At 34.4% G+C, this 16,766-nt stretch overlaps 1 protein-coding gene across 5 annotated transcripts in view; it reads left to right on the top strand.

The window, feature by feature from the left end:
* PTPRK (protein tyrosine phosphatase receptor type K) overlaps positions 1 to 16,766 on the top strand; it is a 552,323-nt gene that overhangs the window by 327,167 nt on the left and 208,390 nt on the right. For all 5 annotated transcript variants that reach the window (XM_025865334.2, XM_073893909.1, XM_073893908.1 and 2 more), the window contains exon 7: positions 4,611 to 4,904. In XM_025865334.2, the coding sequence (XP_025721119.1) occupies positions 4,611 to 4,904 (294 nt within the window). The remainder of the gene's footprint in view (positions 1 to 4,610; positions 4,905 to 16,766) is intronic.

Genomic DNA, 16,766 nt, shown 5'->3' with positions numbered 1-16,766 from the left:
TTTTCTCGCTTTGTGGCTTCTAGTTCTGATTTTGCATTTTATTAATTAACCAAATGTTAATAAGTGACACATATGTTTGTAAAAAGCATCGTAATAGGAATAATTAGATGGGGATATAGTTTCGTAATGACTTACCTTGATTTCAAGGCACTTTTTGAAATTTTCTGAAATAAAATAAATAAAGGATTTTGAATGTACAATTATGATTGTATAATAAGTTTTAGATCTAGAATAATGAATGTAAGTCATTAATTGAAAGTTAATTGGTAACATTGGCAAAGTTTATCCTGTATTTTGGGGATTGCATGCTTCAGCTGATACCTAGTGTACAGTTGGGATTTATTCGCACCACACCTCTGGGTCTGATAGTGTATTAAGTTATGAAGAATATTAATACTGCTGCAGAACAATTACTTGTTCATTTGCTAGCTGATAAAAATTCATGCATAATTTATTGAAATGAATAGAGATTTTATAAATAAGCCTCCTTGTTCTCAGGGCCTAAAAACAAAATACGTATGCTAATATGAGGCTACTCTTTACTTCCAACATAAAAAATTAATATGTAGTGGCATATTAGTGTCATTAATGCTAGATTTCACTTCTAGTCATGCTGTTAATCAAGGAATATGCTTCTAAGTCTCTCTGAACATTGTCACAGTTCCAAATTTGAGCTACTGCTTTGATGACTGGACTACCCCTTTTGTTTGTTTGACCATAGCAAGTGAGATGTAAAACTGCTCAGGGTGAATTATTACCTTTCTTCAGGCTAAGCATCTGATTATATCAAAGTCATTTCTTCATGTACACAAAACACTAGTGATGAATATTAATTTTTGGTTTTAAAATTTATATGCTCTCTGGGAAAACAAAGCAAAATAACAGCCAATATGGGGCTTGTTGACACATTAGGAACATAAAGTCTTTAACAATTCTTGAAATAATGCCTGGTTCACCAATGAAGAAATTGTAATGTCAAGAAGTTAAATAACACATTCACATTTACCCAGCTCTTCATGTGTGCATTTTGTGAACCTAGAATCTCCTGACTTCAAATTTCATTTTCTTTTACATGTCATTTCCTTAAAGATAGAAATGACAGACGGGATATTATGCTTTACTTTTTCACTTGTTTCTAATAATATGTTTTGTTGTTGCTTTTTTCCCTCTTGTTTCTCTCCCTTCTGCTCTCCTCCTCTGTTTGCTTCTTATTTTCCACAGCAGTGATGTGCACAATTTGGGTGGATGAGATTTATCATTCAATATACAGTTATTAGTTCAGGTTTCAGAATACTCGTAAATTTTTCAATTAACCAAGGTTTGTTATTCATAATTCATTTGACAAATTACTCCAACATGTTAAATATGAGACCCCTTCAGGTTGTTGTTCCGCTGTGATGTATGTGAGACATTGCGGCTTTGGGTTAGAACCCTAGTAAGCTGTGGATTTAGCTTCATTTACTACTTAACTTAAATTAGTCAATATATGAACCATCTGGAATGAAAACAAACATTGCACATATGAGGCAACTCAGTTTATTCGCAAAGTACAGACTGCTTCTTAAAATATGTGCAACATTGAGATAGTCTGGGAAGATATTTGCATTTCTTCTATTATGCTCATTTCTCTATTCAGTTTCATTTTAGTTCAAGGTTTAGAAAATATATCAACTTTCTCTTTCTGTCTACTAAGACTTTTGTAAACTTGAAATATACAAGTCATTAGTTTAGTGGGTAACATGATATGAATTGTCGAGCTTTGTCTTTCACAATTGAAGTCCGTTGTGAAACTTGGAAGAGTTCGCCCTCATGTATACACAATTGTGACTCTATATTGTTGAAACAATTCTTAAATCATAAAGAACAGATACTGTAAGGTTTGTAAGTCAGGTGTTAAGAACTGCTTTTTCCGTAGAGATAGAAAGAATTCCACATGTAAATTTTATATGGTACATACATTATCTTATATAATCTTAGTTTTGTTTTCACTTGAAACATGCGCATCATGAAAGCGCAAGTTCCTATGGTTCTACCAATAAGGAGTTTGAAAGCTGTTGTAATAATAGCCCTGATTACTGATGGGACTAACTTAACATGCCTCAAATATGTTTGGATAGAAAAAAAAGAAAATTGGTGTTACTCAGTAGGCATCTCCACCCATGTTGTGATTTTTTTTCAATTTTTTAATTTTTATTTGAGCATAGTTGGCACACGATGCTACCTTAGTGTCAGGTGTGCAAAGTAGTGATTCCACAAGTCTCTACTACATTTTATGCTCTGCTCACCCCGAGTGTAGCGACCGTCTCTCACAACATGATGCTATTACAATACCATTGTATCTGTTTTCTACATAAGTCTCATTTTAAAATAATGAACTTGTTGATTTATTGTTGCTATATCTCCCTTCCCATATTATATGAATAACCAATGTATAGAACAGACTAACAATTAGTAGTTACTCAGTAAATATGTGTCATGAATTTTGGAGGAACATTATGGAAAGTGACTTTAGTATGGTTAGAGATCTAGGCCAGCTTGTCTTATTCCTTATGTTAGGGATGTTTGTAACTCAGGGGTTCATAAAATGGAGACTATACTTTTTTATACTCTTAGGGTTTAAAAGCAAATCCTGGGCTACAGCTGAAAACCCTTGCTTCATTTAAACCTGTACCAGAAGGTAAAACCTGTCTATGAGGGGTTTTTTGGTTTTGTTTCGTTTTCTGGTTTTTGTTTTTTTTTTTTTTTTTTTTTTGCATTGTATATTATACCAAGCATGTGTTGCCATTAAAATTGGCTGTCTTTTCATAACTTCCTTTTATCTGCATCTTCTCCAGTCCACCCCTGCTGAGAGGAAGGAGGAAGCGATGTGTGGTTGCATTTAATAGCTTTCCTGCGGGGTACCTGGCTGGTTCAGTTGCTGGAGTGTGCGATCTTGATCTTAGGGCTGTGAGTTTGAGCCCCACATTGGGTGTAGAAATTACTTAAAAATAAAATCTTAAAGGGGCACCTGGATGGCTCAGTCGTTAAACGTCTGCGTTTGGCTCAGGTCATGGTCCCAGGGTCCTGGGTTGGAGCCCCACGTTGGGCTCCCTGCTCAGTGGGAAGCCTGCTTCTCCCTCTCCCACTCCCCCTGCTTGTGTTCCCTCTCTCGCTGTGTCTCTCTCTGTCAAATAAATAAATAAAATCTTTAAAAAAACTTAAAAAAATAGTTTTCTTTCATATAATTTGCTTTAACTCTTAAGACACACATTTAAAAATAATCAATTTTATTTCTTAGATTTTAGGTTTATATGAAAATTGAACAGAAAATACAGAAAGTTACTATTTATTTCTTACCTTGCCAACAGTTACTCCTATTTTTTTTTGTTTCAAGTTTTTATTTAAATTCTGGTTAGTTAACATATGGTGTAATATTGGTTTCAGGAGTAGAATTTAGTGGCTCATCACTTACATATAACACCTAGTGCTCATCACAAGTGCCCACCTCCCCTCCAGCCACCCTGTTTGTTCTCTACAGTTAAGAGTCTCCTATGATTTGCCTCCCTCTCTTTTTTCCCCCTTCCCATATGTTCATCTGTTTTGTTTCTTAAATTCCACATATGAGCACATAAGCCTTTAAAACAATATTTGGGCAGTTACCACTTTATGAAGATTAACACTTTATTTTAAAGTCTTTTGGCTTCCCTGAGAAGTGTTGTTCAAGAGATTCAAAGAGGAATCTGATCACAATGTACTAATTAGAGCATCTTCATGACATAGGATTCCCTGTGGACAGACCACATGGACAGAGCTAGAGCGGTGGAGTCCTTCATAAAGTCCAGTATCAAATTCAGCTACATCATTGTTAAATGAAAAATAAATGGGGGGGGGACCCTAATTCATCTTTCATTGTTTCTGTAAGTTCAAACATTACAATAACGTTTGCCAAAGTTTCTTAGTGTACCTTTGATATTTGAATTTAATGTTTGATTCATTGCCTTATCACATGCTACTCCCAAAGGCTAGTGATATGTAATGACTTGTGATTTTACCTCGGTGTGAATTTTAATTTCTTATATTCTGTGGTGGGTGTGTAGAAACAAGTCAGCACTTGGCAGACAGATTTGCTGTTCCTTCCTCTTTCATCTGCAGGAACTCCGCAGAAGTGAAAAACAAAGCAAAATCAAAACCACTGCTTTGCCATATTTCATGAATGAAATAAGGAGTTATAACAGTATTCATTAATTTGGAGATTTGTAGAGGTCTTAGGACCTCGAGAATGTCAAAGATCAACTGTACTCTGTTAGTAGCTAATCAGAGCTATCCATCTTTAAATATTTTTCCTTTATTTCCCTTGGTTACTGTGCCTGTACAAGTTTATCTCCTGGAGAGACGTGTTTTTAATAAAAGAAAACTTGTGGCAAAAAGGGTCATATCCCATCGGTGAAACTATTGCTTTTTAAAAGTACTACTTTGCGGATCACTCATGTTCTCATTTTCCTTATTTATTGTGTACTCCTAAGTAAATTATTCATTAAACCTTTCAGCTTTGAGACACATTAATATATTTTTGTATTTTATTTAGTCTTTTGGGTTTTTAACTAATTAGGTTGCACCTTCATCTCTCCTAGAACCACCAAGACCCATTGCTCCTCCCCAGCTGCTCGGTGTTGGGCCTACATATTTGCTGATTCAGCTAAATGCCAACTCCATCATTGGTGATGGTCCCATTATTCTGAAAGAAGTGGAGTACCGAATGACATCAGGATCCTGGACAGAAACGCATGCAGTCAACGCTCCAACTTATAAATTATGGCATTTGGACCCAGATACCGAATACGAGATCCGTGTTCTACTTACAAGACCTGGTGAAGGTGGAACGGGGCTCCCAGGACCTCCACTAATTACCAGAACCAAATGTGCAGGTAAGACTGAATAGCAGGCCACTCTGCCTTGTGAAGGGATCGAGCATTGGACATATAGTATACATGCGCTATTCGATGTTCTAATTATTTTGCACATGATGTAGTCACACTAAGAGTTCCATTGAATTCGGTAAATTGTAGCGTTATGTCATAATTGGACTGATTTAAGAGCAGTGTGTTTCTCTGTTATTATTCAGTATTAGGATGAATCCATATTTTCTTGTGTGGCAATTTTGCTCAGCTTGCTTGTATTCAGTCCAAAGTCTCTGACAGATGCCAGTGAAGGTACTATTACCATTGAGAGAGAAAACTTTGGCAATTCCAGCAAATGCTGAATATCTTTCGGCTATGCGGAGATTGTCTCCCTTGGTAATATTGTTATGGGCAGAGCAGAGGCCATATCTGATAATACAGATTAAAAAGTTACTCTGAACCAGGCCTTGGTGAGATAACTCTTCTACTCAGGAAACCTGTTGTTGAGGATTAACTCAACAGCTTGACACCCAGCTGTCATACAGAGGCTTGTTAATTGCCCTCCCCGTGCCTGAAACAAAGTGAGGAAAATAATAGCATATGGACGAAACACAAAGAAAGGATGAAAAGTAAAATAAAAAGTAATATATAAATATATATCCCAGTTCCTAATTATAGTATGTTGTTATAATGGGAGAAGTTATTAGCTATTTATTAAAAGCCACTGAAAAGTTTAATTGTCTCAGTTATTAGAGTGCATTTTTAAGTGTATTGTTTAATTTATTATTGAAAGTAGTTTAATTTTTAGTTGAGTTGGAAGAGCCATTTTTTAACCATCAAGCATTATGTTGAAACACCTGCAGAGTTAGTGCATGGATCTATGCGTCCTGAACATCTAATGATTTAGGTTCTGAAAATTGAAAACTAAGACTGTAGGGATCTATGAAAATGTAAATGCCTATAAAATGTCTTTTGTTTCTTGAACACGTGTTTGGCGTTTATAGTATTTTTGTTTTTACAGTATTCCGGGACTACTCACCAAGAGAACTGATCTGAAATCAAAGCAAAACCTGTGAAATTACCTGATAATACTGTCATCTTTAAATATTTTAAATTCCAACTCAATTTTAATATATTAATGTTTACATATATTTTTTTTATATATTTATATTGAAAGATGCCCACTAACAGGGAGTTTAACTGCTCAATTGATTTAGACAACAGAGAGTTTACTAATTTGCTGTTTGGTCTTGTACATTGATTCTGTGGTTGATAGGCAGCTTGACCTAGAAGATATTGGTTAAGTCTCCATCGCTCAGCCTAAATCACACAATTTGCTTTTTAAATTTTCTGTGCAGCTCACTCTTCATTCTAGGTATGTGGCAAATTATTCTGATTACAATAGGTGACTTTTCTGAGGGAGAAGTAAGTGGACTGCACAACCTCAGCTAGTCAGAGAAATAATTTGAAGAGGAGACATTGTAGAAATTAAGGAAAAGCTCACTCTGTCTTCCAAAATTAAATACCCCATGTTAACATAAAAAGATGAACAATGGAGTTCATTTTACTGAGGATATTGTCTACACATGTTTTCTAATAAAACTACCTTTCCTTCTACATTTAATCTATATGGCATATACAAATTAAAATAATGAACAGTAATTTACTATTTCAGTGGTCTTCTTTTTGACTTCTTCCCCCTCCCCAGTAAGTCACTTTTTCTTCTAATTCCAGCAAGTTAACATACAGTGCAGTATTAGTTTCAGGTGTAGAATTTAGTGATTCATCACTTACATACAACACCCAGTGCTCATCACAAGTGCCCTCCTTCATCCCCATCACCTATTGACACCCATCCCCCCCCACCTCCCCTCTGCTAACCCTCATTTTGTCTTCTATAGTTAAGAGTCTGTCTCTTGGTTTGCCTCTTTTTTTTCTCCCCCCCATGTTCATTGGTTTTGTTTCTTAAATTCCACATATGAGTGAAATCATATGGTATTTGTCTTTCTCCAACTGACTTATTTTGCTTAGCAAAATACTCCTAACTCCATCCACGTCACTGCAAATAGCAAGATTTCATTCTTTTTTTTTTTTTTTTTTTTTTTTTTACAGCTGAGTAATATTCCATTGCATATATACCACATCTTCTTTATCTATTCATCAGTCAATAGACATTTGGGCTCTTTCTGTAATTTGGCTCTTGCTGATAACTTCTTTTTGACTTCTGTGTCCAGACTTCTTTCTCTTAAATATCTCATCTGTTTTCTTATTTTTTAAAGGGTTTCATCAAAGTAGACATTAAAATTTAGCAGTACCACCCAATATATTTGTTAATGTGATTTTTGTTTAACCAGGAATTACTTGAAATCGGCCATTGTTGTGTGAACCAATGGAGACTGCAAATATTTGAGATTGTGTTTTAAAGCTAGTTAGGGCTGTATTAAGTGGATGAAAACAGCTTGTTAATGAGCATTGATTTATCCCTATTGAATGCTTATGTTGAGAATGCATATTGACTACAATAAGTAAAAATATGGCTATAAAGTGCTTTGAGATATTTAATTTTGAGAATAACCTTATCTGTGTGGGAGTGGATAGAGTAAAAATAACTTACACTCATAGTTGCTTTCAAGTTTATAAATGTCTTAACGTTTTAGAATTATAGTGCTCTTTTTTTTTTTTCTAATTCTTTATTTGAGAAACATAATTTGTGGGCTCTGGCATAAAATGGTGTCAGGGCTCACTGACACTTAGAGTTTTACTTCCAACTGTAGAAAGTTTATTTGTTTTTAAAACTATCTTTCACATGTGTTGAGTCTTTGTCACATATGTTTATTCATTTATAAATGTCCTTAGAATATGTATTTCGTGCATATTTTCGTGGCTAAGGAAAGTGCTTAGATTTTCAAATACACTGTGGATTTGAGAGAAACTAGTTACTGTTTTATTAGGAATTTCTACTAATCTTCCTCTATTATTAGAAAAGGGGGGAAAGCTTATGGAAATATATATTGTGTTAATTTTTAAATAATCTCTGAAAAGCAGAAGTTGGAGATAATTGATAAATATTGTATATCTAAATGCAGGGCAGTATTGATGGTGAAAGTATGATGTCCATCTACTTTCCTTCTTCAAAGTGCATACTCCTTTCTCCAAATTTAAGATCCCTCAGCCTTAACCAGCACCTCCACTGGCCTCAGCCTGGTATCCTCTAACACAAAATAGAACACAACTTATGCTAACTGTGATAGTAGTTGATTTCAGAAGCCTAAAATTTATTCACAAGCTAGGGAAATGATTCCTTTGAAATCCTAAAAGTAACCTTTGAAAAAGTTCCCATTTCATTCTATTATTTTGTGCAAGCTCTGAATACTCACTGGTTCTACATTCCATTTTAATCCAGGCTAGGAGAGTGCCACACTGTAGTTGTAGTATTAATATCATATGGTTGAATAAATGCTGATTATTATGACATAGCAATATTAATACACCCTGTATGTTGACTATCAGGAAGCCTTAAAAATAAGTATAAGGACTTCTCAGCTATGTCTTTGTGTCTGATATAAATTTCACATGAATTTCTTGTAAAATAACAAAGGAATGAGGATTATTTTCTGCTCTTAGAAATTCTTCTTTTCTTTTGGTGCATCACAGAGGGACATTCTCTGACTACTGAGTACCAAAGAGTGAATTTGTTACTATTTACTATGTTAAATATCCCATTTTAATGTATTTAAGCCATTTAAATTTTATTTCTGGCAGTAGCGAATTTTATTTTCTTGGCAGAAATCTGTCAATAAATAATTTTACAGTAAGTTAGTCAAAAATGGTTTTATTTGTGTGGGTTAATGAGTAAATTTTGTATTTTAAAATAGAAATGTAGATTTTCATGGTGAAGTATTGGTTATTTTTGCTTTATAATCAGCATATGAAGTGACTCTATCATGATACTTTATTTTCACACCTGTGAGGCAGATAAATTATTTTCCCAATTCTGTAGCTGGTGAATCTGAGACTCAGTCAAAACAGAATGAAACAATGACTTATCTAGTGTCAGATGGCTGGGCAGCTAGGACTCAAAACATTATTTTCCTAGTACTTGAAAAGCTTGAATTCTTTTCCCTCTTTCTCCTAGTATGGGTGATCCCTCCCTCCCTTCAGAAGAATATGGCATGCCTAAATGAAAGTATAAGAGGTAAAATCTGGGAGGAATGTATATTTTTACAAAATAGTATCTGCATGGCTAACTTATTCCCTGAGAAACATAGTTTAATGCTTGCCACTTCACTTTTATTGAAAGCACAACTGATTACTGTGCTTAACACTCAAATATATGCTGTGTTTTAAATGTCTTAAACAGTTAAAGAGGTGTAAAACATTGTTTTATTTTATGCTTTTCTGAAAATGTCCTGCCTAGTTGCCAAAGCTATTTTTTTGTTTTGTTTTGTTTTCTTTCTAAAGTACATTTAAATCATTTGGTAAGTGCAATTACCTGCTTCGGGGTCTCTCAAGTTAGGAGAGGTGGTAATTACAGCCTCTGGTGGCCGTGGCCTCCTACACTTGCATCACGCTTCTCTGTGCACCTGAGGGGTATGATTATTGCACTGTTAACTTACAGCCTGACCCATGTTATTGTTCATAAAATGCCTCTTCAGGCATTTTATGAATTTTAAAAAAAAGGTATAAATGGGAAGTTGTTTTAAATGGGAAGTAATTCAAAAACTCCATTGAACAATCAAAGAAAGTATGCTTGTTTTTTCTCTGTGTCAATTTCCTCTGGGTATACCATCTGGTATAGAAGCTAAGAAAATACAGTTTCTTTTTCTCTTATTAAATGGAAATAAAATATACCATCATCAGAAATTGTCTTCATTGCATGCTTTGGCAATTGCATGTTAAAATTGCTCTTTTAAATTTTCTACTGCTTCTGGGTAACCCATTGTGGCACTGTTTTATAATTAACTGACATTTTAGCAACATCGCCCTCATAGGGAAGGTCAAGAGTTCAGGGTGTCCAGAGCGTAATATATTTGCACAGTTGGGAAAACTACTCGACTCTTACACTGAAGTTCAGTGCTCTTGGCAAGTTTTAGTGAAACATGTAGATCTATGAAGCATTGGCAAGGAGAGTGTTATTTTAAAGGTAAACATTTACTAAAAATGCATTTTTTTCTCTTATAAATCCACAATGGAAAACAAAACAATACAAACAAAATAATACTCAGGCATATACAAGAAACCACAAGGTGAGGAATTAAATTTTGGTCTTTTGACTGTAGCTTCATCAGCAAAATGGAACCATATATTGATTTTTACTGTGGTCTAAGATAGTTATCAATCACAAAGACTAGTTATCATTGAAACTCAGCCTTGAGGTTAAAACAAAATAAACAACTCTTATAAGAATTTGTATGGCTTCGCAGTGTAAGAATGACATACTATTTGATTTAAATTGAAGGCTTGTAATTAATGTTTGTTTTAATTTTTTTTAAATGTATTAATTTCTTATATATGATATTTATGCAGCTTCTTTGTTTTTGAGCAAGAATTTCAAAAGGCAACACTATTAGTATTGAAGTAAAAAAAAAACTAAAGATAAAAAGCCATAAGAAAAATAAATGGAAAATAATTCTTCAATTTTCTTAACAACTCTCAAATATGTAGTACAATATTATTTACTATAGTTACCAGCCTGTACATTACATACTCATGGCTTATTTCACTTAGCATAAGACCCTCAAGTTCTGTCTGTGTTGTTGGGATGGCAAAATTTCATTCTTTTTATGGCTGGGTAATATCTATGTGTGTGAGTGTGAGTGTGTGTGTGTGTACGTACACGTGTATACACTATAATTTCTTTATCCATTCATCCATTAGTAGACACTTGGTTTGTTTCCATATCCTGGCTACTGTAAATAATAGTGTAGTGAACCTAAGGGTGCCCATATATTTTCGAATTAGTGGTTTTTGTTTTCTTTGGATAAATACCCAGAGGTGGAATTGCTGGATCATACAGTAGTTCTGTTTTTAACTTTTTGAGGAACTTCCATATTGTTTCCCAGAGTGGCTGCACCAGTTTATATTCTTATCAACAGTACACAAGTGTTTCCTTTTCTCCGTATCTTCACTAACACTTGTTATTTCTTGCCTAAAATCTTTTTAGATTTCTTTCTTTTTAGTGCATAATAATTTGATTTTGCTTTTCAGATTTTGTAGAGGCTATTTCAGTTGGAAAGACATTTATTTATTCAGAAAAACTTTTATTGGCTTCTTTCTTTGTTAACAGCACTGGGTTAAGTACTAGGTCTTCAAAGTTATACTAGCAATGTCTTGCACTTAAGCCCCTTGTAGTCTCGAGGCACAGACTTAAAAACACAGAGTGAAATGCAAAGTGATAGAAATTTAGGAGAAGAAGCTGTTCTTTTTTAAGGGAGTGTTTAAGAAAAGCTGTCACCAAGAAAGGATGGCTTTAAAACATAAAAGGTGGATTTTAAAAATTGACTGCATTTTTAAGGCAGAAAAAAATCAGAAAATAGAGTTAAAAATAGAGGCAACCTATGTTTAACCCAGTCATAAATACTGTTGATGTTTTTGGGGTTCTGAAAGTAAGGTGGAGCTCTGGGTAACTCAGGGCTGTGGTAGAACCAAGCCTGAAGGTGGCATGTGGCCAGGTCTAAGATAATCCATACTGCTCTTCTGTTGTTTTTAAGAAGCAGACTAACATTCCTGGATTTGCTTTCAGAAAGATTATTCCATCTCTGTGGAAGATGAGTTAGAGCTAAGGAAAGACTGGAGGCAGAGTGACCATGAAAACTTGCTTATAATAATAAAAAAATAACCCTGGTATAATTTTCTCTACAGCATATCTCTCTCATCTTAGATCAGAAAGAGATATCTGTAAATTCCTGGGTAATACTGTCATTCTTAATAATCAAGAAAGTTCCTTTTATTAAAGGGATTTTAAAGACATTTAATAGGTGATCTAACTTTATTGTTTGATTCACTTTTCTTTTTCAGATAAGTTGGTTGTCCAGTGTTATTAATATGCATGCAAGTTCCATGACATAACACATTATTTTAGAGGAGAAAATTGTGAAAGATTGCAGAGAAATTCAAGAGCTACTGTGTAGTTGATGGAGTATAAATTTTATTGAGGGTCAAAGTTGTATACGTTGCCACACTTCAGATTACAGAAGATACAACATTCATAAGACAGGATTCCTGCTCTTAAGAAACTGACAATCTAGTGTTAGAATCACAGTAAGAAGAAGAATGTAGTAAGTGGTATAATAGAAATACAAAGTACTTTGGAAATCCAGGGTTGAGAGGGATAATTTTTGACTGGAAAATAATTTTTTCCAAGCAATATGTTTGAAAACAGTATCAATCTTTACTTTCTGAACAGAGCTGGATTAACACTTGTGATTAATGAACCTGTAACCTTATCCCTAATTCCTTAACTGGAGTAATGCATAAAACAATGCGCAGCCAATAGTCACCATATGGATGATTTGCCTTCTCTCTTTCCTTTGTATCAACACATAGGAAAAGTTTATGCACAGATGGAGGTATTAAATGGAAAATATAAGTCACACCCTGATTTAAATCATCAAAGTAATTTGGTTGTTTTGAATTATCTGGGGCTCATGGGTTATAGAAATGTTATTGTAAATTTCCATGGGATATACATATATTCAAAATTTCCATAGAGAGAGGGAGGGAGAGAAAGAGAGATTTAGAATGTAATCATTTTTTGTTAACTCTTCCAATGGTCTTTAATGCTAGGAACTCCCAGCATAAGGGTCATGAAAGTTAAACAAATATGAAATCATCTTTTCTACTACCTCTTATGTTTTTCACCTCATGCATGGGATGTACAGTTAACGAACATACAGTTCATGGCACATTTTCTTATAGGGTACATGATTAGTAGCTGTATAATTAACTAAATAGAGTTGTGTTGCTGTCAACTTAAAATTGTCTTCTGACTTTGTTGCTAGAAAGCATTTGGTAACAAGTGAAAATGACACTTTTTATTTATCCATAGTACTTTACCACATGCTGAGTCTGTTAGCGGTATCATTAAGTACTCTTTTTATTGGCTTCATTTGTTTTTATTGAATTTTGCATACTACAATAAAGCTGACAGGTGGAAATGATTTAAATAACAGCATCAGTCCCATTAAATGTCCTGGATTTCCCCTCTAACCTTAGGTCTTTTATTTGATATTGGGGAGTAGAAATAAAAATAAAATGATATATTAATAATGTCTTAAATGATTATAACACAAGAGTGTCTGAAGAAGAATATGACCTAGGTAGAATTAAAAAGATATGGATCCAGATAAACACTAAGGTATGTGTTAATTATGAAGATGAGTTCCAGACACTCAGCATATAAGCTTCAGACTTCTCTTAGTAACACTGATGCATAGACTTGTCCTTGATATTCTTCCTTTTTACCCAGAGAACTTACCTCCACTTTTAATTTTCACTTTGTTTACTTCCTTATTTAAATTATAATTTATTTTCTTTGCTTTGGAATAAGGAAGAAAACTCTCTAATCAGGTTCTGGCCAAAACAAAACAAAACAGAACACCAACCATACAAACAAACATGCAGTCACATTTTCTTGGGCAGGGTTGGTGGGTAGGAGTATGGCCTTCATGATTATTTTGGAACTCACTTATCCAGACTCATCCTAGTCATAATTAGTGATTTGAAGAGTACAAAGTTAGCCACTTTGTACAGTTTCTTGCATAGGAAAAAAATGACTTCATAAAAATGTATCTCGTTATTTTTATCATTTAACTTGACTTTTAACTAAATCTGAAGATGGGGTCATCATAGAATCTCACTTCCTGGTCTTCACCGTCTTCCTACAAGATACAGCCTTTGTACAGCTAATAATTGCTGTAGCGAGGCTCCTTGGTGCTCTCTCCTCTGCACCAGCCTGTATATAAACTGCTGAGGGGAAGAACCATATTCAAGGGAAAGAAATAATGAGTGAATTCTAATCGTGAGTTTTGTAAGTTATATTACACTTTGTGAACCCAATAAAAAATGAACTTCAAAGGGCAGAAATTCATGCCTTCCATGTCACCCCAAGCAAGACCTGTGCAAATTCAGCTGTCACTACATATGAAATGGCCTAGAAATCATTGAGTGATGTCCATTTTAATTGTCTTAGCCAAATCATATGGGTAAAGTTTGAGTTTAAGTAACTCATGTGTCATTCTCTAGCTTGGTTGCTAATTTTTCACCTCCACATAGTCCTTCACAATAAAGAATAATAATCATTCAGAAAAACAGTTTGTTTTTACTTGTTATCTTGTTTCTAAGTAGATACTGTATTCAGTCATGTTATATCCACCCCTCAGAATTTATACACATCATACATTTTGTACTGATACTGCATGTGCATCTGTAATAATTTATTATCAAAACAATATATATAGTAGGCTCCCCTTTTAAGAGTAATTAATTTCTGTACCAATTACTAGGTATTCATTTAAGGCAAGAGCACCTAAAGTACTTGCTCAACACTCAGGGTAACATTTATTGGAAATCATAATATTTGGGTTTTCTAGAAGTTTTTCTATTCTACGATAGACCTTACAGGTGAATAAAGGAATGGATATCTTGTATTGAAATATGTGGCAATAGTCTTTGAAAAGTTTTCATTAGATACTTCATTGATTTTTATTTATTTATTTATTTATTAAAGATTTTATTTATTTATTTGAGAGAGGGAGAGCATCTGAAGCAGACTCTGTGCTGAGCGCAGAGCCCAACACAGGGCTCAGTCCCATGACCATGAGATCATGACCTGTGCTGAAACCAGGAGTCAGATGCTTAAAGTGACTGAGGCACCCAGGGGCCCTTAGATACTTCATTGATTTTTAACTGCTTTTTTGCCATTCAGTAAATTATAACAATATAGGGAACTTAAGAAAATGTTTTAAAGTTTTAATTTCTCCAGTACTAAACAATATTATCTTAAGCTGTCATTCATCTTATCACCTTTATATGATGGCATTTTAAAGCACAGTGCTTTTGGGATAAAGCTAACGTAACTGAAAAACAAATTGGTATATTGATGAATTTGTGAATTTGGACAAGTATATTGGAACTTGCTCTATAATTTAAGAACTGCAAATGAAGATGACAACAGCTATTCTCTCTCCAGGGAGATGCCATCATGAAGCATAATACTGCTGTCGAGGATGAAGCTTTGTCCTTTTAATTCAAAGCAGTCTGTCTATATCAGATTATTAACATACACTCTCTGGTGGGTTGGGCCAGTGGTTTTGTTTTCCTTGATGATTTAGTCAATGAATTTTGAACCCCTACCAGACACTGTGGGAGAGCTAGACATAAACTGGTGAAGAGAAGACAACATTTCTCATTTACCTCGTTTTTAAAAGCAGTTTTAACAGGTAACTTTGTTAATACGTAGCTAGACCACTACTAACAAGTGACAGGATGTGGAAAGCAACTCATCATTCTATTCACTTTCACTTCAGTGGGGTTGTTTATTGTTCCCCTATGTTGCCACCTCACAGTAAATCCATCAGAACACAGAACTCTGCTTGTTTTTGGAAGCACCTGGGAGCAAAGGTTTTCTCTGAATCTTCCTTCCAGCTGGCTCAGATAATCCTCTAACTTCTGTCTCCTCTTTACTTCTGGCTTACTCTCCACTGGGGGAAAAACTCATTTTTAAGGCTAAGTTCTGTCAGTGAACCAGTTACTTTTGGAAAAGATTGGCTCATTGAATTAATAGTTGGTTTTTAAACTTAATTGAACTAATTTATGTTTTCTTTAAAAATTTTGCCATCAATTTTAGCAGTTTGGACACTACCTTAAAAATTACATTTCTGAGGAATGCTGAAAAGCAGAATCATTGTTCCAGAGTTCTCTTTCTCTTCTCTGGTGAATTCTGCAGCATATGCATGTGTGTGTGTTACAAATGTGTCTGCTCTCTAAACCAACCAGCTCCCCTCTTCTTAGGAGGAGAGAAGGTGCCAGGGGTGCAGATTTTGTAGAGATTTCATTAGAATTCAAACACTCAAATTGTTTTTATAAATTATATATAACAGAGCATTACACAAAATTTTGCAAACAGAATTTTTTCAAAGAACAACTCCAATGCCACGATGTTGATAAAACTGTTGTCATTTTTGTCGATGCAGTATTATTTTTTCTCTATGCCTATGCTTTTTTCTTTAAGTTGTAAGTATAGGACATAAATAATTTTACATTCTGCTTATTTTACTTGCCATTATATTAATTCATTTCTTGTCATTCTATAGGATATTCTAACCACCACTTTTAATGATTGTATAATATTCTATTGGATCTTTGTACTAGAATGTATTTAACCACTCTTTTATTACTGAAATTTTGGACTCCAGTGATCAGCTGTTGTACATGCTACAATAAGAATTTTGCACATATCTTTCTTCTACGTGGCTGAAAAATTTTTGACACATATTGCTCAATTATTATGTAAGTATTGTATCAATGCACTTTACTGGCAGCTGCAAGGGTATGCATGCAGCCATGAAGTTTTTGTGCAATAAAGTACTTGAGAATTAATCAAGTCCAATATCCCCATTTATTATCATTCTGCGCACTTGGATACAGTAGTGAAGTGATTTGATCAGTATCAAAAAGCTATTTGATGAGAAAACCAAGACTGTCATTCCTATTGCACGTTCTTGGTTCTATTTTACATGACTGTCTCCTATGTCCCAGTCACTGCCTTAAGTGTTGGGTATTCTAAGACAAAGACTGATCTGTAACCTCTCGAAGTCTAAGGAATCATGGTCATAATAGTTCACATGTAGTGAGTACTTACCAGGTATCAGGCACTAGTATAAACTTCCT

The sequence above is a fragment of the Callorhinus ursinus genome, unplaced genomic scaffold (assembly GCF_003265705.2).
Source record: "Callorhinus ursinus isolate GAN/ISIS: 27379988/994484 unplaced genomic scaffold, GSC_fseal_2.0 scaffold6, whole genome shotgun sequence".
NCBI classification, from domain to species: Eukaryota; Metazoa; Chordata; class Mammalia; order Carnivora; family Otariidae; genus Callorhinus; species Callorhinus ursinus.
Note: the sequence above shows the minus strand (reverse complement) of the source record. Positions and strands in the feature narration are given on the sequence as shown.